We start from the raw sequence: 23232 nt of genomic DNA on the forward strand, positions 1-23232 counted from the left end.
CTTTTTGTTTATTTCTCCTTTTAATATTTTTTACCCCTTTAGTCTGTCATCTCATGCTTCTTTGCTTTTTTACTTGGCTTATTAACTGTTCCAGTGCAGATGATTTTTTCTCTGGAGAATGATGAATGGTTAAATAGCAATTGGTTGTCTTTGACCTCATACCCAGCTCCACACTTAAGAAATGACTGCTGGCCCTGCCCAATACTTTCCTGGTGTTTGGATCATGCTGCCTTCCGTCACGTCCTTTGGCACATGATTGCTTAATATTTCTCCACCTTCTTCTGGCAGGATTCCCTTCAATGAAGATCCCAATCCCAATACTCACTCATCAGGACCCTCAACCCCTCTGAAAAACCAAACTTATTCCTTTTCACCTTCCAAGTCCTACAGTCGACAGTCCTCTTCTTCTGACACAGATTTGAGTTTGACACCCAAAACTGGTAAGGCGCTTCCACCCACCTTTTTCTTTTTCTTTTATTTTTTTCAAATTTGTTTCTGTTCTTTATTAGCTTTCCATCCAAGGCTTTCCTCCTGTTTTTGGCATTTAAGTTAAAGGACAATGTGAATACTGATCATTTTCAGTTACCACCATTAAAATATGAAAATTTCATATAGTTCAGAAATTAGCTTGTTCAAAGATCTGCATTTATTGATTTAATCATAGTGTAGATACGAAGTTCAGAATTTATTTTTGCATGTAGACGTTTTTCATTTCATGCTCATATTGTGAGGAATAACATTCTAAAGCTTTTGCGTAGAAAGTAACACTAGTAGCTTGCAATCCAGTTCCTCATTCAGTAGAAGCATTTTTGAATTCATTTTTCTGTTTTTCTGAACTTAATTCTAAGATTTTATTATGAAAACGTTTTTGGAACAATTGAAATGGTTATATTGGAGTACATATATCTATTAACTTCTTGTTATTTAAAATGTTTGGTTTTGCTACTCTTACTCTCTAGGTTAGAAAATAGCATTTTTGCTTTACTTACTCTTACATATTTCTCAATGTATGAAGTTTATAATTTTTCCCCCTACTATTTGTATTTTGATAAATAATTTCTGTGAGTTTTTATGAATGTTTTCTGATAAAAGATTGTTTAAAAAGTCAAATTATTACATTACTTCTTAAAGTAAGTTATTCAAATCTTTAAAACAGTATTGTTAAGAAAAGTAAAATACAAAAATCAAAAGGTTAGTAGTTAGCAATTTTTGTAAATACTATCTTTGTCTTACAGTTTTCTCTCCAGATTGATGAAGACATTTTGTATAGTTCTTGTGTTGTTTTTATCAGTGTTAATAACCTTTTGTGTGTTAGGCAAGAGATTTATGAAATGATCCCAGATTTTATGAAAACAGTGAAAAGCAATCCAATTCCAAAACCAATGCTACTTATAAAGAAAGGGCATTAAAAAGAAAGCCTGTAGATTTAGTATCTACTTTTATAAATGTAGTCACAAAATGTGAGGAAGATAAATATGAATACCTAATTATTTGAAAAGAATAGCTTTATTTTTATATATATACGTAATATGAATAACATCTAAAAATCTTGAGATACTTTATAGTAATTGATGCTGTGGATTGTGGCATCTTAACCATATTTATGCCGTAAAAACTGAACCATTCAAACTTCAGTGAAAATTTTTTATTTTTAAATAAAGGATGAGATTCAGGCCTTCAAATTCATGCCTATCAAAACAAGGAGATTTAGATAGTATTTGAAGAATAAGTTTTCCTAAAAACGTTTTTCAGGCTTTGACTGCTGGCTATTTGCATATTCCTTGTTACTTTTTCAGTATTCTTTTCATTTTTCTTTGCCATACCACAAATGAATTTTTTTTAATGTTTATTTTTGAGAGAGAGCGCTAGTGGGGGAGGGGCAGAGAGAGAAGGGACAGAGGATCTGAAACAAGCAGGCTCTCTGCTGCCGCCAACAGCAGCCAGCCGGATGTGGCCTCAAACTCAGGAACCATGAGATCAAGACTTGAGTTTGAGTCGGACTCTCAACAGGCTGAGCCACCCAGGTGCCCCCCCCCCCCGATAAATTTTTGAAAATATTTTCTTGGTCTTTCTGTTTCCTTTTCTTTAATTCACCAAAAAGTCCAAGTATGAAAAGATTATGAAGTAGGAAATTAACTGAATCAGATTCTCTTAGCTTTCTCTTTTTTTTTTTTTTTTTAATTTTTTTTTTTTCAACGTTTATTTATTTTTGGGACAGAGAGAGACAGAGCATGAACGGGGGAGGGGCAGAGAGAGAGGGAGACACAGAATCGGAAACAGGCTCCAGGCTCTGAGCCATCAGCCCAGAGCCCGACGCGGGGCTCGAACTCCCGGACCGCGAGATCGTGACCTGGCTGAAGTCGGACGCTTAACCGACTGCGCCACCCAGGCGCCCCCTCTCTTAGCTTTCTCTTAGGCAATTGTATTATCAATGAAAACTTTATTGCATTTTATTTTCTAGCTCCAAAGCTTTAGTTTTTAAAGATTTATGTATAATAGTTATTATTCTCATATATGTCTATATTCATCAGCTGCCTCTAAATAAATTATTTTGTTTTGCTACTATCATATGCTATTCACTATTTTTAGTAGCATACTTATAGAACATTATCAATTTTTAGTCTTTTGGCTTTATCATGAGTCCCTAAATATCTTTGAATATTCCTGAGGGCCATTCCAGAGGAGATCTGAAATGGCAAAATTATGATTGTTTTAAAACTTCTAAAACTATAATTGAGCATGTATTTCATGTTTCTCTGCCTTCAAATTTACCTATATACAAAATCAGTCTCTTGAGAAATAGTAGATAAGGTGACTAGGATTGATTTATGTAAACTGGGGAGCCAGAAATAGAATAAGTTAATAAAGCTTTAGACTGAGAAAGTTGTTTTTCTATTTGTAGTTAAAGCTATCATCTATTTTTCATGTAGGTATCATTTAAAAAAATTCATATTGATTTCTATAGTTTCTAATTTTTGACATTTTACCAGGTTTTATTTTCATATTTTTTCCCAAGTACTCAGCCAGTAGGAATGGAATTTTAGAATACTAGTGTTAAGATATTGATTTGACAGCTGACTCAAGCTAATTTTTTACTTTAAAAAAAAAATCAGGCTTTTAACCATTTGTAGTTTTTGTAATCTAGAGAGTATTTGCACCTTAGGTATGAAAGTCTTTGTAAATGCAGTGTTATGATCAGACTTTAGCATTTAAAATTTAGAGGAAAAAGAAAAGTAGTAACATATATCTCAAATCTGGATAGAAAGAAGCTAATGTCTATATTTTTTTAATTAATGATGGCAACTGTTTAATGTGGTCATTTGCTTTTTTTATGGGTATTCAATTAAAATACTCATAAGTGATATATTTTAGTAACATTTGAAGAACTGAACTTTGCCATTTTAAATGATGTTTGTATTTGAGGCAACAAGTTTCTGGCTTTAAAAATTTATGAAGTGCACATTTTAACTTTATGCATTCTTAAGCAAAAAAAAAAAGGGCAGGTAATTTAAGTGTTTTTGAGAAATCATCTCAAAGTGATTAGAATGGCATAAAATTCTAATTTAAATCCTGATTTAAAAAAATTTTAATGAATGTGGAGTTTGTAAAAGTTTTGCTAAGTTTTAGACTATGCCTTTTATTTATATTATGTTGGGTAGATGGTCTTGCTAATGACTTCCTATGCTTAGTGTAATTTATGTAAGCATTTTAAAATTCATTTTTACTGTTATGTTTTGCTTCATCATTGCTTTCCTTATTCTGCATTTTCTGATCATCTTCTGAATCTGCATCTTTTCTCTGCTACTTTCCTCTACAGCACCTTACCCACAGGGGCCTAGGATTTACCTGTGTCCCAGCTCCCCCTCTCTCTCTTGTGGTTCCCTTCATCTTAAAAAGTCCTGTCTCCTCCTCTCGGAGTCTAGCCTTCCCCCTCATCACTCTAGCCTTGTCAGCCCAGTTCTGAGGAAAAGTGTTTCTTTCAGTGAAGAGCTGTTCCTGGCTGCTTCTGGTAGGATCACATTATGTCAGCTTTTTAATCCCTTTATTTTAAATCACCTTTAAAATGATTAATTATTTCATATTGTAAAGAAGTATTGGGTGTTTTATACAGGGCATACTTCTTATTTTTCTTATTGGTGGACAGAGTTAAATGATTAGAATGATCGTGAGGATGTGATTGAGGATTACTTGATGGATAATTTTGAATATTCTGCTGAAATTATTTTATATACTAAAAAATTATATGTCTGAGGACATAGATCTGTATATTTCCAATGATTATTAGGTTCTCATTACTAGAGTTTCTGTTTTAGATGCTTTACTTTCTTTCCCTTCACACCAACTCCATTCACTTTGGACCTGCACCATCATGTTGCTAAGCCATATGGTTACATTAGTAAATTATTGTTTGAATCAGTTTAAGTCTCATTTTGGTGGTATTCTTTCATTATCCATTTTTTTTCTGTCCATTGCATTAATTTTCAAATTATTCTGCTGTATTTTCTTATGTTTTGTTTATCTCTACAAGATTACATTTTATTTTATGGCTTTAAGTATGCTTCATATAAAGATCTTAGTTTCATTTCTATGTTTAGTATTGTATAGTCTCTCAAAATCATGTTTGGGTTACTAAAAGAAAAATACGTTTCTTTTTTATTTTTAAAGAACAGAATGGGACTATACACATGCTAACATTTGTTTCCTTATCCAAGAACAGCTAAAAATGTAAAGGTAAATTAGTTCCTTTTTGAAGTCATTGCAGTAAATCTGACTGTATGTATCTTCAGTTTTGAAAAGCTGGGATTGAACTGTTAATTCCAGTCTGTAGAGTGTTAGTTTCTCACCTATCCCCTGCTTTCTATAATTCTTTGACCATAATTGGTCTATTGGTATTATCAAAAGAATAAAATTAAAGTAGGGAAAGAAATGAAAAATTAAGTCTTTAAAAAAATACATCTAAGAGCTTGGGAAATATTCTTTCATCCATAACTATGTACATTTGTGATGTGTCTATTATATGTCTGTGATTTTTACTTTTTAAAAATACTTTTATGTTGGTTTTTACAAATGATTATTAAAAATTATGAATGTTAATAGTGTTTTGTCATGAACGATATATTTAGGAATGGGAAGTTATCAGAAAATAGATAAAACTATATTTCAAAATTGCCTAAAACTCATGCTCTTTAGAGAATTTTGGAATATTTTAAGTGAGCACAATTAGTGCTTATCCTCTCTGTATTTACTTTTAAACATTCTTTTAGTATTCTTAAATTGTTAGCATAGCGAGGGACGGTTGATCCTTGAACAACACACCCCTGGACAAGCTGACATAAACTTATAACTTCTGATTCCCCAAAGTGTAACTATTAATAGCTTATTTTTGACTGGAAGCCTTATTAATAACATAAATAATTGATTAACACGTATTTTGTACATATGTATTATATACTGTATTCTTGCAGTGAAATAGGCTAGAGGAAAGAGAATGTCATTAAGAAAATCATAAGGAAGAGGAAGTACACTTACAGTACTCTACTGTATTTACTGGAAAAAAATCCACGTGTAAGTGAACCCGTGCAGTTCAAATCCATGTTGTTCAAGGCTCACTGTAATTGGTAGTATCTTGGTTATTTTATATTAGAAGACTCAACTTTTCAAAGTTGACTATTATACAAAAATTCATCACATTACCATAATTAAAAAAATAAGGTTTAGAACAAATTGAGTCTAGAACCAATGGTGATCAGTATGGCTTTGACATCTTGCTTCTAAAGAAAACTTTGTGAATAAAATTGAGTAAAATACGTGCTATATGAAGTACTTTAAAGTTTGGATCATTTTAATAGATTTCGACTCATGATATTTATGAAGATGAATGCAATTGAAACTTTGTTTCTATAGCTGTTTTCTGGTTGTTATTTATGTACCGATGTTCTGTAGGAATGGGAAGTGGTAGTGCTGGAAAAGAAGGGGGGCCGTTTAAAGCTCTTTTAAGACAACAGACTCAGTCAGCACTGGAACAAAGGGTAAGAGTTGCTCAACATTCTTTATTCTTAAACTGTTAATGTGTTTTTTAGTATGCTTCCATGCATTTTTAACTTATTTCCATAAGCTAGTTTTGATCATATACCAATAATGTAATTTTGCAGTCCATAATTTATTTAAGGTATCAAAGTAATTTGTTTATGAATAATTACTTTTAATTTGGAATAGTTCTGTAACTTTTTTGTTTTGTCCTCCAGTCTTTTATTAGAAATAGTCTATTTGGAAATATCCATTGAATGATGAAGTCATTTCTAATTTTGCATTAAAATTATAGTATATAAAAGGAAATAGAGTTTTCTCAGAAATAATATTTTAGTTGTATTATATTAAAATAATTCTTTAATATGTTAATATGTTTATATGCTAAAATTATTCTTATGGCTGGCCAATCTTTTAGGGGTAAAAAATGCACAGATTCGTATTTCTACAGATTAACATAAACATTGTGGTTATTTGGTATGTGAATACATCTCTTTAATTATTATAAGTTTAATGTTTAGTTAACAATGTTAAATGGGAAAATGAATAGTTAAAATTTTTGGATGATTTTTCTCTTTTTATTTTTTGTTTTTTGTATAAACTTCATTGCTAAGGGAGGATCGCCTCATAGGTTCTGTAGAAGGCGGGTATGTTTCTGAACATGTGTGAGAGCCTGTTTCTTGTATTGGTAGCTTTTCTAGTTTTAATCTTGATCATTTAAGTTTTATTTAAGCTTTAACAAATGTTGCCAGCTTTTTTTCTTTCTGTAATGCAATTTTTAAAAATTTATCAGCACTATGAGGCTCATTTTTTTCTCTTTAATGCAGTGCATGATTACTTATATGTTATGTCAGTTATTTTAAGGCTTAGTTCATAGCTTTCATTGTGTCTGATTTGGAAGTTATAAGCATTTATAGAATTTTCTTTTACATGTTCCATTTTATACTAGCATTACAAAAAAAAGATAAAACATAGTAAATACCTACAAAAGAATGCATTCTATAAAACACAGGTATTTCTTCTCTAGAGTTTAGCTTTTGAGAATAGTTTTTTTTCAGATCCTATTATTACAAACAATATAACAACTTCTTTTTTAGACTTCTTTTAGACTTTCTTTCCTGTGCTGGAAGTACCTGTATGCACTGTTTGCCCTTTAGACAAGGCTAGGGAAGAGGAGAGCTGAGCTAAGCAGAAGGATGAGACTTTAGCTGCACACAGTTGTTTGCTTTGTACCTATCAGGCAGCAATTGCCTTTGAGCTACTTTCACACCTTGCAGGCATACCAGCTACTACTCTCCTGCAAAAGCCCACTTAACCATTCAAACCATTTGTTAAAACCAAATATAGAAAAAGACTAGAAGCACGGAGAAGAGGGTCAGAGTGAAGGTGTGCGTGTTCACTTCTCATTTTTTAGGCTAGAATGCTCTTCCTCCTCCCCCACTCCCAGTATTACACTCTCTACAGAGTTCCTTACACAAGGAGCATTTCCTGTAATTATCGTTCTAGAATTCACAAGAACAGAAAAATTTGGGTTGCCTTGATGTTTGATGTGAGATTTTGCCCGTATGTTGTGCCTGTGACTTCATTATCTATATTAGGAACTTTTGAAAACACCTAGCTTTAAAAGAAAAGAAAATACTAATCAGTTAAAACTATTTTAGATTTAGTTTGGATAAAATTTATGTTTTCAAATATGGTTTTAAACATTCTTAAAGTTTTGGACACATTACTACATGAGGCATACATTATTAGATACTCTTCATGGAATTAATGGTAAAGATGTGGGAAAACTCTAGTTTTCATTTACAACTTTGTAAAACCTGAGTTGGCAATATATTTATGTTACCTAACCCTGCAGTAGTCACTTGAGTTTAGGAAACTACCTCTCTATCCTAGGTATATAAAAAAATAGAACAAGCATTATGATCTTTAGCTTTCCTAAAAAGCTGTGGCTACCACTAGTATGTATGTCTTTGTTTTGGGAAAGATTTGTACAGAAGTATGAAGAATTCTCCCCATATGAGTTCAGATATGCCTTAACTCTGCCAACTTGAATACTAGATCAAATTGCACATATGATATATCATTTTTTATATTCATTTTTAAAATATTCTTTTCTACCCTTTGCCACCCTTAATAAATTGTATGGCTTTTTTTTTTTTCTTGAGAAACTTTGTCCAGCATCTTTTGTTTAATGAGTTATTCAAGTAGCAGTTATCAAAAATACAAATGTTATCTTTTTTCTTTCACAAAATCAGTAAAAAATAACTTGACAAGATCTTGGTGATAGGTGTCAGATTACTAGGAGATAAGATATAGAGATAAAAGTTTTATTTAAATTTAGGTTCTACCTATGAACTATTTTTTTTTTTTAATTTTTTTTTTTTTCAACGTTTATTTACTTTTGGGACAGAGAGAGAGCATGAACGGGGGAGGGGCAGAGAGAGAGGGAGACACAGAATCGGAAACAGGCTCCCGGCTCTGAGCCATCAGCCCAGAGCCCGACGCGGGGCTCGAACTCCCGGACCGCGAGATCGTGACCTGGCTGAAGTCGGACGCTTAACCGACTGCGCCACCCAGGCGCCCCTACCTATGAACTATTTGATGTAAAGCAAATAGATTTATTTTTCAGTATGACTCTTCTTTCACCTCTAGGAAAAATGAAGTTACTTTTCAGATGCTGAGATGTATATTTTTCTTCAGTAAAGAAACGTAGTTGACTTGGTTTAACCTAGTATTTCCAAATGTAGTTTACAATAGAATATTCCACTTAAAATACCTGCTAGTGAGGAACATACTTTGGGAAACATTGATATAAAGCAAACTCTTTTGATAAATTATGATCTTTGCAAAAGTTGAGTAAAATTATGCAATAAATCATAGTAGGAACCTGGCATGGGGTTTTATTGACCAAGGTATCTCAGGATAATAAAAAATATATTTGATAAAAAATAAATGATTTAAATATATTTTAAGAAAAATCCTATTTAAATGTTAAAAAATTATTCCTATTGTGTTTCCAGATTTTCCAACTAGCCTGTCTTTGGACACATAGTATTAAATAGGTTTATACTGTATGCACTTGGCTTATGTCAAAATATCAACATATGAATTCTTACCTAGGTAGCACAAGGGAAGGCACTTTATTTTTTTTTATTTTTTTATTTTTTTTTATTTATATATGAAATTTATTGTCAAATTGGTTTCCATACAACACCCAGTGCTCATCCCAAAAGGTGCCCTAAGGGAAGGCACTTTAAATATTAGGACTCTTCAGAGAAAACGTCTTCTGTGGTCTCTGAGCAGGGGAGGGGCAGAGAGAGAGGGAGACACAGAATCCAAAGCAGGCTCCAGGCTCTGAGCTGTCAGCACAGAGCCTGATGTAGGGCTCAAACTCACCAACCGTGAGATCATTACCTGAGCCGAAGTCATATGCTTAACTGTTAAGTCAGGCACTTCCAGGCGCCCCAGAAGCTGTTCTTTTCAATGGAACAAAACCTATAAATTCATCAGGTGTTATGATAGACTAGAGATTAAAACCAGCTCCTTGCCTCACTGTTTTAATAAAAAATGACAAGAAGCCATATGATAAGATTTGTTGCTCGTGTAGAGTCTCGGCCCTCTTAACTCTTACTTTAGGGTGTGGGAAAGATTATAAAACATAATTTTAAGATACTTTGCAGAGGGCTGGCACTTTGTAAGTATGCCATAGTAGTCACTGGTGATGGGGGTGGAGATGATAGGTATTTAACAGTCCTCTGTAGGTTCATCTGTAGTTCTTATGAGAGAGTTATCTAAAAATGTCATTTTGGTTCCATAACAATGCCATTTTTTTTTTACGCCAGGTTAAATATTGGGTGTTAGAGTAGGTGTGCTGATTGGATCAACTGGGGACGTGTAGGAGAGTTTAAATTGACAGAGTGGGTGTCCATGTCTTTGGGCAGCCGTTCCCCTACTTTTTCTGCTATGACCACCAGCTCTAGTATGATGCTTTCCCTCTTATCCCTTTATCTGTCTTCTGGAATTTGGGAGAAGAGTCAGCATCTCAAGTAGAAAAATCATTTAGGTTCATTTTTATACTTCTCTAAATTCTTTTTTGTTTTTTTGAAGTTATTTTTAAAAAATTATTTTTATTTTTATTTTTATTTTGAGAGAGAGGGCATGAGCAAGGGAGAGGCAGAAAGAGAGGGGAAGAAATAGAATCCCAAGCAGGCTGTACCCAATATGGGGCTTGAACTCACGAACTGTGAGATCATGACCTGAGCCAAAATCAAGAGTCAGATGCTTACCTGACTCAGCCTCAGGCACCCCTTACCTAAATTCTTATATGCACATGTTTTCTAATATGTCAATTTACCTAACTTATTTCTTAGTTTTAGAAGGAAGTACAGCTTTTCATGTAGCTTATAAAAATTTAATTCCAGTGTCTCTTGTCCAGAATATTCAAAATGTTTAAGTATAAAGATTAAATGCAAAGTGTTTTTTTTATACTTTGACCTCAGTATTTTGAGAAAATTTAAAAACTGTGTACTTAAAGTTGAAAAACAAAAATCCTAGAGGCCTAAATACTTAAAATACTTAAATTTCTCATAGCGTAAGTTTGCTTATATATTTCCCATTTAAAACTTACATTTAAAAAGTTCAATTGGAAGTAAGGAGGTAATTTGACTAAACATTTTATAATAATGTAATTGAAGTTCTCCTATCTTTTCATGGTTTTCCTTTTGCCTATCAGGTGGGCCAAACCTATCCATTTCCATAGATTGATTTTTAGTTTTTTTTAATGTAGCCTAGGTTTTTCTTACCCTTGTTAATTTAAAGATTCCTTACAAATTCTGTCTGAATTTATTTCTAAATTCATGTGTGTCTATAGATATAGACACATATGTATATATGTATTTTATACTATATCTTAATGGGTTACTGAAGTGTGCAGGACTGTTTGCCTTTGTGCTAAATGACTCCCAAGTTGCTGTGCTTTGTGAATTATGCTTTGGTGAGTTTGTATTCTCCATGCTTTAAGCACTCAGTCGGTACTTGCTGCTTTTAATGTGCTTGCTTCTAGTAGTACTCTGTATCTCTTTATCTCCCAGCTTTCATTTGCTGCATTTAATCTGCTGTTGTCCAGAAAAAAAGATACTGATAGATTTTAAAATACGTTCCTATAATTGTATATTTATAATAACTGTATGTCATAGTATGGATATGATCTATAGGGATCTCTTATGAATCAAATACATAACCTTTAGTACTTGGAACGATAACAGTTCTTTTTTGACTGTTGAGAGTTCTGGTTGGCTTATTTTCCAGTTCTAAGTTATGTTCTGAATAGCTGAGGCTACTGGTAAGTGATTTCTGTTTAAGTGATTTATGTTAATCTTGTAGCCATTTGAGTTGGATACTAATTTTCCTTTTCTTGCATCCAGTTTGTGTAATATGAGATGCCTCCATATTTGGAGAGCCACTGGAGCTCCCCTTTCTTCCTGGTGCTATTTCAATGTATTTCCTTTCTCTACCATTTCTCTCTTGCCTCTGTATTGATGAGATTGAAAGATATCCCTGAGAGAGAAGGGGAGAATAAAACTTGGAAGAACTTGTGGAATTTTATTGCCTCCCTTGCTGTCATCTGCATACTTCTCCCTTTTCCTTAATATACATTTGTGTACTTGAGTTTTCTCCTGCTGCTCGTTGTTTAGATAGAGTAAATAATCTCACACAGTGATTCTCTGCCCACTTCAACTTGGTATTTGTCCTTCACTTTTCTGTGAATCTCTTAACCCACACTGCACATTCTCTCACTCCTCCTTCAGTCCCACATTCTTGTAGATCTCTTGCACCAGTCCTTCAGAGTCTTTACCAGTAGCCTGGAATTGGGTGTGTGTATGTGAGGAGGTGTCTGCCCCACTGCAAAGCAGACCCGAAGTAGAAGGGCAGGGGAATCCCCTCATCTCACTGTGATTTTGCATCACTGTAAGAGATTGAGAGAAAGGAAGAGTGTGTTCACAATCTCAAACTGGAACTCTGAGAACCTTTTTTTTTTTTTTCCTCATTGAGAATTGATAAGAAGAGTGTTTGGATTCTGTGTAACATGATATATATATGGGAAAATGGATTAGGAACTCCAAACATCCAAGGAAACTTTTAATTACAAAGCATGAGTGAGATATAACTGGTAGCCTTTTGTTAACGGATAGAATTCATATCTCACAATATGCATATAATCTAAAGGGGTCAGGCTTTTTAACAAGCACATTTTTTGTACTTTGCACATGGTCAGTTATATTTTTCCCCCATTCTTTCTACTAGGAATTTCCATTTTTTACCTTGACGGCATTTCCTCCTGGATTTCTCGTGCATGTTGGGGGTGTTGTTAGTGCACGTTCTGTGAAGCTTTTGGACCGCATCCACAATCCTGGTATGTTCTTTAAGAGTTTGTTTTCAGTGTTTCATTTGCTTTAACTGTGGTTATTAAAATTGATTTTTATAGTTTTAAAGAATCAAATCTATCTGAAAAGAGAAATGAAAATGAAAGTATAAACTGGCATATGTTGCTTTAAGTATTTCTAGTAATCTTAATTAAAAATAATCAAATAAGTAGAAGTACATTTTAGTTGCTTTTTTATATAAAACAAATTTTGATTCATTTTTGTCCTAGTTAACACTTTGAGGGAATCCTTAAATTAACTTCTGAGTCTGCTATTTGACCCAGATAATAAATTTTTTACAGTTTGACAATTGCAGCCCTTATCTTAAGATGTTAATTGTTTTCATTAGCAGTAACTCTTTGTGGATTATTTTAGTAATTTCCTTATTCCTAAAAGCAAGTGTTCTTTTGAAATTTAATTGTAAACATTGTGTATTGTCTAAGAATTAAAAAAAAAAAGTGCTGTCTGCTTTCTCGTAGAGAAAAGACCTCTTTTCTGTAGCTATTTGTTCTATATAAGCAAACAGGTAAGAAGAGTAGGCCACTTCTTTTAAAACATGGGACCATGATTGTAAAAGAAAGGCCTCAAACCAGTCTCAGTTTCAGGCCCTTGGATTAGGAATGCTTTGGTGGTTTTTCTGAATATAAAATAAGCATGAAAAGTGTGGTAGAAATTTTCTGTTTGGAGCGTTTTCTTGCATCTCTCATTGACTGGATTCCCAGTAACTCATTCAAGCCACTTATTATTTTGATGATATACCTTAGACCTAAGTTATGTTAGTATTCTTATTTGGCACATATGCATACATGCTTTTGAAAATTTTGAATTGTCACTTCCAATAACCTCTTCCTGAGGCTTGTACTGACAGCTACAAAAGGAATAAAATGCTTTGAAATTATTTTATGTGAAACATTGCTGGTAGTGATTTTGAGGATACAGAGCATTACCATCCTTTTAAATTAAAAAAGAAAAAGTTAATGCAGTTTTTTTTTAATTAAAAAAAAAGTAAAAGTGGTTTGATGTCATTTGAGTTAATAGTTATAGAGAAACAGAATGGAATTTTTTCCAGACCCTGAATGAGATTTTAGGAGAGCAATAGTAGCTAGGATTATTTAACTCTGAAGCTGAACAAATACATACTTTAAGCATTAGTCTTCTCTCTTTCTTCTCTGGTTTATTATTTTTTTTCCGATGTTCCTTATTTTTTCTGGCCAGTTTGAGGTCTTTTCTTAACGTAGTATTGTATATTCTGCAGTAATTAAAGGCATTCTATATATGAATGATGCCAGTTTAATGTATTGAGACATTGAAGACACTGCAAGTTCCGTATCTTTGTGTTTGGGAACTTGAATTATTTGGAAAGTGCAAGGAAATACTGAGTTAATATACCTGACATTAACTGTGTGACCCAAGGCTTGTTACCTGTGTTTCTATGCACCATTGACTCAAATATTTTGATAGCTGGCACCCACTCATAAGCTCCAAACATGGTTTCAGGAGTATATTTAACTGTTGGTGGTATCTTCTGTTTACTGAAAACATTTTTATTTTTATTGTTGCTTCCATGTACTCTGAGTAAGCTATAGAGTCTGGGAGAACAAACAAGGGTTATTTAAATAAGTTAAGTAAAGAGCTATATTTAAAATCACATTGCTTTTTACAACAAACTCTTTTTTACGGTTTATCATACTTGCCAGTTTAATCTAGTGGTGTGAGAAATGTAAGAATCCAGGCCCAGGGAAGAAAACAGTATTCCTTATTATAGAATACAATTTGTGTATTGTAATTATCAGCTTACGCATTCTCTTCCTTTCCTTCCTTTTCAGAAATTTTTTCAATTCACATGAAAATTCAAAAATTTTCAGTTACTAATATGCTGTTTCCCAAAAGGTTATGGGCATAGATATATAAATGCTCTTTCATGATATATAAGCTATATTTTAATTTTGTTTTATTTTCAGTTAAATACAAATCAGCTATATTTCTAATGGTTTCAATATTACATTGTTTTGATATAAATATCACATTTTTGGGGTTGTTTTATGTAGGTATTATGCATTAAAAAAGGACATTTTCTTAAGAACTTTTTTTAATGTTCTTAATGTTTCATAAATAATTATTTATGAAAAGGATTTAATTTGTTGAAAAACGCTGAATGTTGAAACAAAAAGAACTCTAGATTAGCATCTACCATGATGATGATGTATTAATTTTATGACACTGAGTTACTCTGCTGAGAGAAACTTACAATGGATTGAAATGCATGTGCTAATGTTAAAAGTGCTGTATTTGCACTCTCAAATCAATCTTGCAGTTATTTTTTGACTAGTGAATATGGGAAATTTTCATTTTACACTGAGTGTAGAAGGAAAAAAAATCTTATTTTAAAACCACTACCACCTGCTACTATGGATTATTATCTTGGAGTTCTTTTAGAATTTTCTTCTTTGTTAAATATTAAGCAAACATGATATATACAACAAGGAAAAGAATGGGGTGGTTTTAAAAATCAAGGTCATTATCTCAAACAATTAGACTTTAGTTAATGTTAGATTATGATAGCATGCTCCTTCTTCTCTTTCTATTTCTACTTCTTATTAACTCTGCTGTCTGTGTCTTTCCAGTTCCTGTCAAGTGGTATTGTCAATTGTGTTCTTGTTTGTAGTGTTTTTTTTTTTGTTGTTTTGTTTTTTTCCTACTATTCTGCACCTAAAACTGATCTACTAATTTGCTGTTTTGAACTCAGCCTTTGTCGGAATTATGGGTAACACAAGATCTTACAAACTGCTAGACTGGAATAGTTTCAATTCAGGTATTTTGATGGTCATTCAGTACTACATATGCTGACAAAAATTATGGCAGCTCAGTGAAGTTTTTAGAAATGTTCTAGATTAAATAGATTTAATATCAATTCAGTTATACAGACACATTCTGCAGTACATATGTTATAACTCTTACAGTTCCCATGGAAATGCAAATATAAAAATGTGTTAACTAAAATGAATTAACCAAAACCATAGAAATACCATAAATTATAAATGGCTTATGTTAGGTAATTAGCTTTCAGAATGCTAAATTTAAATTATATTTATTACATTTTGGATAGTTTCTTCATATAAGGTAAATGAGATAGACATTAGCTTTATGATTAAAGAAATATTAATTGTTAAATATTAGTATTAAATGGCTAGACTTGATAAACTTAAAGTATGTTTAAACTTTATTTAGGTTTGAATATATTTAGTATTCCATAAATACTATGAAAGTACAACTATTACCATTTTTTTTATAATTCTAGAAGTGTTTCAAAATTTGGCAAGTAAGAGATTTTGGGGGGGATGAACAGCTTTCATGAGCTCCCTTCCTTCCCCTTCCATGTGAGAATATAATTTTCTTTTTAAGTAATTTTACTTGTGGATATAGTTTGTAGCTTTTAGAGAAACTAAGATAACCTTACAGCTGATGATGTGGTTTAGAGTCAAAGCCAATTTTTCTTTTTGATAAAAGCATATTCTCTTAATATAAATATCTAAATTTTTATGTTACTTGTGGAATTAAATAATGGAACCATTTTGATTCAGTATCAGAAGCTGGTATTTTGCCTAAAGAATTTTACCAGTTCTTTGTGTCAGAAAGTATATCTATTTACAGAGAAACAAAGACACTAAGAGGCTCACCTTTTAGATAATATCCCATAATCTTTTCAATATTGTAAACTTTTTTGTTCTTAGGAGCCCAGGATGTAAGTTCTGATGTAAGTAACACATGTTCGACTCTGAAGTAACTCATGTTAATCATGCAGATTTACCTAAGTTCAGTCTAGTAAACAATCTGATAAGGTCCAGTCTTTGCAGACTATCAATTGGTAAGTCGTCAGGGAAATTACCTCTATTTCCTGTCCAAGTTTTTGCCAGTATATTATCACACTGATTAAAATTAAAATAATAATTTTGAATGGAATATGTTATACTTGGTTTTTAGTGGGAAAAATACCCTGCTGGATTCATTTAATAAACATAATATATTTTTAAAAATTAAGCAGATTAGTGAATAGGAAGAGAAAAAGCCTAATTATGTAGGGAAAGGACATTGGGAACAGAGTGATCATTAATAATTTAAGGAGCTTAAAATTTGTCAGGGCAAACATGTTTAGAGTGAGATGTGTGTTAGATGATAGAACAGTCTTGGAAAGTAGAAAAGCAGTTAAATCTTACAGGTCTAATACTTTGTTGCCTGTAAGCAGAATTACAGAATTTGGCAAGGAGAAACACGGTTGAGGAAAGAGTATATCTTGCCATCATTTAAAATAAAGTCAGGTAGTAAGTGTATGAAAAAAAGATGGATATGAATTACAGAAATATTAAAAGAACATAAGGGACACCTGGCTCAGTCAGTAGAGCATGTGACTCTTGATCTTGGGGTTGTGAGTTTGAGCCCCTGTTCGGTGCAGAGATTATTTTAAAATCTTAAAGAAAAAAAAAAAAAAGATAAAAGATGACACTTTCAGTTTAATGTTCTCATAGTTCTGTGCTTTTGACTAAGATATTAGAATCTTTATGGTAGTGGAACATACTCAGAAGTCAGACTGATTTTCATATTAGTTTAGGAAAAATAATATAATTCTGAACAAAAATATGATAAATGTATTCAAATCATTTATGTATTCTTCTCTGTACTTAGGGAATATTTAGCCATTATTATCCTATATTACTGTAGAAAATCAATAATTGGCCACATCAGTAAAAAAAAAATAATTGTTGATATAATTTTTATTAATGTGAGAAATTATTCATCAATATTGTATTTCCTGGATTCTCTGACACCATTTATTATGTAAGGTATCATCAATTAATGATAGCTTCCCAAGAGGAAAGAGAAGGAAATACTACCATGTTAAATATATTAACTATTAGACATTCTTATTTCAGAAACATTAAAATGTGGAAAGATATAGGAAAACATTTTTAATCACACAATAGTATCTCATGAAATATGATATGCAAGCATTTATTAGAGTTTATTTTGTGCCAGTTTGCTAGATGGTAGGTGTGCAAAGATGCCAGTAACCCTGTTTTCACAAAAAGGTCATATTCTGGGAGATTAGAAAAACATGTTAATGGTTTACTGTGTGGTGTGGTGTGGGTGTGTGGTGTGGTGTGGTGTGTGTGATACAAGGTACAGAACTAAAGAGGACAGCATAAAGTAACTATGTGGCAGGGAAGCTTGGAGATATAATTCTTGAGCTCAGTTTGAAGGATGTATAAGAGATTAACATTTACACTTCAGACAGTGTATTTGGAGGTATGTTGTTACATCCTTTTAATGTAGTTCTGAAACTTTAGCACTGTGTTACAAAACAATATCCTAGCCATTACTTGTTTGATATTTACATAGTTACTTCATACTATTGTTTGACATTGAATACAGAATGTCTTGGTTAGTTCAGAATGTCTTGGTTAGTTTTTGTGTGTGTCCTTTTTTCTACTGCTTTGCTGTCCTAGGTTGTGTTAACTACAGTGATAGAAAATATTTTTATGGAGCTGGAAGAAGGAAAAAAAAAACTTCAATTATCTGAGAATTTATTTTAAAATTACAGTATTATCTTTTCTTATCTTCCTTCTTATGTTTCTGGCTTGGTAACAGACTTTGAGAAAGACAAGATGAATCTTGCTGCTAGGAAGGAGGAGACACCATGTTCAAATCTTGTATTGTGACATGCCAGGAACAGGGCCGGCATAGGAATAAGACAGGGTATCCAATGGTTACATTTGTATTAGATCATTGATTATAGCATAGAGAATGGATTTATTAAAAAAAAAAATTTTTTTAACGTTTATTTATTTTTGAGACAGAGAGAGGCAGAGCATGAACGGGGGAGGGTCAGAGAGAGGGAGACACAGAATCTGAAACAGGCTTCAGGCTCTGAGCTGGCAGCACAGAGCCCGACGCGGGGCTCGAACTCACAGACCGCGAGATCATGACCTGAACTGAAGTCGGCCGCTTAACCGACTGAGCCACCCAGGCACCCCTGGAGAATGGATTTAAAGGCAGCAGGACTAGAGATAGGGAGGCTAGTTAGTTGACTGTAGTATTTCTGGCCAGATGAGTGACCTAGGATTTGGTGGTGATAGGAGAGCTAAAGTTTATAGAGCACTTACTGTGTGCCCAGCACTCTTCTAAGTGCTTTATGGTAGTAGGTCATTCAGTTCTCAAAACACAGCTCTGAGGTAGACATTTTTCCTATTTTGTGGATGAGCAAAATGAAACAATAATTTTCCTAAAGTAAAATAGGTAGTTGTTGGGCTACAACATGAACCTAACTACTCTGGCTTCATGGCTTACACTCTTAACCATAAATTTGTAAATATTTTAAATGTAAAATCAGCAGGACTTGGTCATTAGTAAAATGTGGCAAGTGAAATTGTCTCTTGGCAACTTTGAGCTGAGAGAGAGATTAGGATTATCCTACACAGCTACAAGTCTAAAGCCCCAGTGAGCGTTTGCGTCCTATCTTTTGGAAGCCCAAGTCTGTTTGAAAGTTGAGTTAAAAAAATATTTTCAGAGTAGATTTTAAAAGTCTTAGCTCATTGTCTCTCAATGCCTATGATCTCTTTTTTCTCTCTTCTGAGTTTACCACTGAAAGTATTTCTGGATAGAGTACAGATATAATTTTTAATTAGCAATAGCCTCAGTGTAGTTGATGAAAATTTGTTATTTTTTTATATAGGATGCATGTGAGCTTAGATATTTTATCGGGAAGCAACAAGAGGAAATATAAAATAGATATATAATGTGGTTTGAAAAGTACTAGTTTGAAAGAGCTTCCAAACTTAGACAATATTTTTAAGAGTGAATGTTTCAAGTACTGAGTTAGTAAAACAGTTTGTTTAAAACTAGATAACTTTTGTTTTTGAGAATATTTTAGAAGTTTTATTATTTAAAAAAGATTTTTAAGTTTATTTATTTATTTTGAGAGAGAGACAGAGCGAGCAGGGGAAAGACAGAGAGAGAAGGAGAGAGAATCCAAAGCAGGCTCCGCGCTGGCAGTGTGGAGCCCCATGACGGACTCAAACTCATGAACCGTGAGATCATGACCTGAGCCGAAATCAAGAGTCCTATGCTCAATCGACTGAGCCACACGGGCACCACTATTTTATTATTTTAGATTGTAGATTTTTGAACGTATTATACTTAAGATTTTCTCAATCTTATAATAAATGAACTTTTGCTAGTGCTAAGGAAAGCTTTAGATTAGTGGTCTGAATTTAGAAAATGTTACTCTTTTTTGTCACTCATCTGAATTGTAATTGTTTAGAATATTTACTTTACTTCGGGGGCGATAATAATCAAAACCAAGAAAAAGAAGTGTAATTATTACTTTAAACATTTTATATGCTTTAAACATATTCAAAATGTGAGTCAACCAATGTGTAGGGAAATATTTATAGAATATATCAATCTGATAATCTAATTTTTTTTTTCAGTTGTAAGTAAAAATCTTTTATTCATGGATGTTCGTGGTGTGCCTACCATGTCTTGAACATGATGTTGGATATTGGGAACACGATTGTTCAGCCGGGCAGACACCCTGTTTGCACAGCCAATCTAGGCTATTTCTTGCACTGTTTCGCTGTGCGTGCATGCGTGTGTGTGTGTGTGTGTGTGTGTGTGTGTGTGTGTGTGTGTAGAGGAGGAGGAGGAAGAGGAGGAGGAGGAGGAGGAGGAGGAGGAGGAGTTAAATGGAGATAGGCTTTCTTGGAACTTGAATTCCTGATGATCTCAGTAGTTGTTTTTTACTCCATCTGAGAGGTACTCACAAGCAGATGTGCAAAACTAAGCCTATAGTAGTTAAGCTGACTTTGGTTTTAAGTATTTTAATAAGGGTTTTAGGAAGTAGATATATAAAGTTCAAGAAGGCTTTGTAAATATAGCATGTATAATGTGTGAACTTCTCTTTATATGTAATGCAACATGTAAATGTAATACAAATTTTTCTGTCTACATATAATGTAACTGGATACCAATTACTCTCCATTCTTTATTATCTGTAAGAAAAAGTCAGACATGTAATTTCCTTATTTTTGAAATTTTACTCTTTATATGTCTAATATACTGGATGTTAATTACAATATTATAATATAGTATGTAAATGTTATATGTAATCTTCTCTCCATGTGTAAAGAGGGAAATCTCACAGATAAGGAGTAGTTATGTGTCTGACTTATTTTATGAATAGTGAAGACTCCAGTTTGATCTAGCACGGATTATATCCCAGCTACCATCCTAAGATCCCAAATTACTGCAACTTGATGTCTGCTCTGAATTTGCACATCACTTACTGTATGATGGGACTGTTCTTCCTAGGTTGGTACTGAATCCCCACCTAGTTTGAGGTGGTATACACACTTGAACCTGAACTCTCTAATTTCTATTTCATTAGGGAAATTTGTGTTCTTCAATGAGTTGTTTTGTGTTGGAATATTACTTTAAGATGTTTAAGAATGTGGCTTTTTAATGCTTCCATTAACAAGATAGATTATTGTTGTATTAAAAATGTTTATTTGAGCCCACCTAACACTTTATCTCCTCTCGTTTATTTAAAAATTAGATTGAATAATTGTCCATTTTCTTTTCTCTCAATCAGATTAAAAGATTCTCAAGGGAAGAATTATTCTCTTCCAGAGCTATGTAAAAATAGAATTAAATTGAACACTTTAGGTAGTCAGTTTTTCTTAGTTGCAAGTGTGTGATTGCCTAAAATCTCAAAGGGACTAAGTTTTATAAAGGCATATTATATTGAGTTGTTCACTTCTTTACTTTCTGAGATATAAGCTATTATTATCATTTTAACGAATCTTTACCAGTTTTACCTGTACTTCAGAAATAAGACAAAATGTTAAAAAGATGGCAAGATATCAAGCTATGTCCATGCTCTAGAAAAGTAACAGTAAAGAAAAATTAATTGTGATGTCAACCCAAATGTGCAGACAGTACCTCTAAAAGAAGCATCAGTGAGGTATTGATCTAGAGCACAGTGCATGCCTATAAATAAAAGGATATATTAAAAGATTTGTGATATTATCTATGAAGAGTTTTGACCCATAGAATACAAATACAACATCGTGTGAAATATAATTTATATAGTACATAAATTTTAATATCCTCTAAAGTGAGATCTTTTTATAATTATAAATAGTTCTATAGATTATTTGGAGGAGCATGGTATTTAAAGTGAAGATTTTTTTTCTTGACATCTCTGAAATGTTTTTTAATTGTGACCTTCACATCTCAGCTGTATATGCTTCAAATGACTAAATTGGATCTAGTTTCACGAGTGGTATGTACAGTTGCCATAAATTTTTAAGCCAGACTCTTTATTTTGCCTTTTATATGAGTATGATAGATCCTCAGTTTTGACTTTTGGAGAGTGAATAACACAATTCAAATTCAACCAATGTATTTCCTATAAGAATGCAGTTAGCAGTTACTTAAGCTTGAAAAAATCCCATTATGGGATTAAATAGTATATTTCTGAATTTATAGATATAATAAGTAAGGCTGAGTCATAATTACTAAGTGAATATTCTTTGGCTCATCGCTATTATAAATATATTGTAGGCTTTGGAGATAAATTTAATTTTTTCAATATTAAATAAATTGATTCTTAATTTTAATTAAATAACCCCTAAATTTAATAGCCAAAAAATTCATCCTTTGGCTTCTTGCTTACGGTTGTAGATAATTATTGTTGATTCAGTTCCTAGTTTGTGATTAAGTGCTCCCTACTGTATGCTTGCCTTGCTTCCACCTAGACTCTAGGGCCATTACTTTCTGTAACCATTTCAGTGAGCTGCCATAGTTTTCAGTCTGTACTGTCACCTGATCCAAGCATGCGCCAAAATATCCACTGTTTCTGGCTCCTGTCTGCTGAATCTGCTTTGCAAAACCCTTTGTTCTCTGAGCTTTTGCTTAAGCCAAAAACAAAATTTAACAAATTCTTTGGAGTGTGGACATATGCCATTTGCTTCCTTAGCTCCCATGTTGTGTAACTCTTTAGCTTCTATTAAACTTGTAAATACTTTATTAAATACACCAATGGCATCCCCATGTGCAGTTGTGTGGCTCATGTGTCAGAATAAAGGCTGCTTGTGACCTCGTCAGAGGAACATGAATGCTCCACTTGCGCTGCAGTCAGCCCTTTGTTGTGTTGATTTTTTTTTAAATCAGCCACTTATTCTTTCATAGCGTTTGGTTTAATTATCTGATTATTTTATGTGTTACACCAAGGTAAGTTTGATGTAAATGAACTTTGTAATCTATGTGGTTACATGTATTTCATAGTGATTATTATTACACACTTTTCCATTTAGACATGCTGGCCATTTCTAAATAAATATATCCTGAACTGAAAATAAGTAGTTTCCTCCTTTTTTTTTTTTTTTTTTTACTAATTTAAAAAACAGTGTTATGGATTACTTTCTATAAAATTCATTTAAAACAGAAAAGCTACCATGTATTACTTGTGGCACAGATGTAGGCAAATCTAATGTGAGAAAAATCTGTTTTTATAAAAACATAGTATACAATTATTTGCCTTAGCAAATAATATTTAAACTTCCAGAAAGATATAAAAAGTAAATAGCGGGTTCTACTAGGGTTTTTAAAGAAAAATTAATCTTTATTTTACAATGTTTTTCAGGGAAAATAGTTATTTTCTAAACTGAGTTATATTTGTTATTTTTTGTGATACCTGTTTTCAAGGAATCATAAATAATTTGAT

The 23232-nt window shown here is 32.7% G+C and overlaps 1 protein-coding gene across 25 annotated transcripts in view; it reads left to right on the forward strand.

The window, feature by feature from the left end:
- Positions 1 to 23232, forward strand: part of C2CD5 (C2 calcium dependent domain containing 5) — a 103107-nt gene that overhangs the window by 36651 nt on the left and 43224 nt on the right. For 6 of the 25 annotated variants that reach the window (XM_040488672.1, XM_040488674.1, XM_040488677.1 and 3 more), the window contains 3 exons: positions 289 to 440; positions 5944 to 6029; positions 12334 to 12442. In XM_040488672.1, coding sequence (XP_040344606.1) covers positions 289 to 440; positions 5944 to 6029; positions 12334 to 12442 — 347 coding nt within the window. Of the gene's footprint in view, positions 1 to 288; positions 441 to 3817; positions 4010 to 5943; positions 6030 to 6641; positions 6675 to 12333; positions 12443 to 15198; positions 15265 to 23232 lie in introns of all 25 variants that reach the window. The other 19 variants (XM_040488657.1, XM_040488658.1, XM_040488663.1 and 16 more) reach the window with 10 other exon arrangements.

This window comes from Herpailurus yagouaroundi, unplaced genomic scaffold (genome assembly GCF_014898765.1).
Source record: "Herpailurus yagouaroundi ecotype Mexico unplaced genomic scaffold, PumYag 166, whole genome shotgun sequence".
In the NCBI taxonomy this organism is placed as follows: Eukaryota; Metazoa; Chordata; class Mammalia; order Carnivora; family Felidae; genus Herpailurus; species Herpailurus yagouaroundi.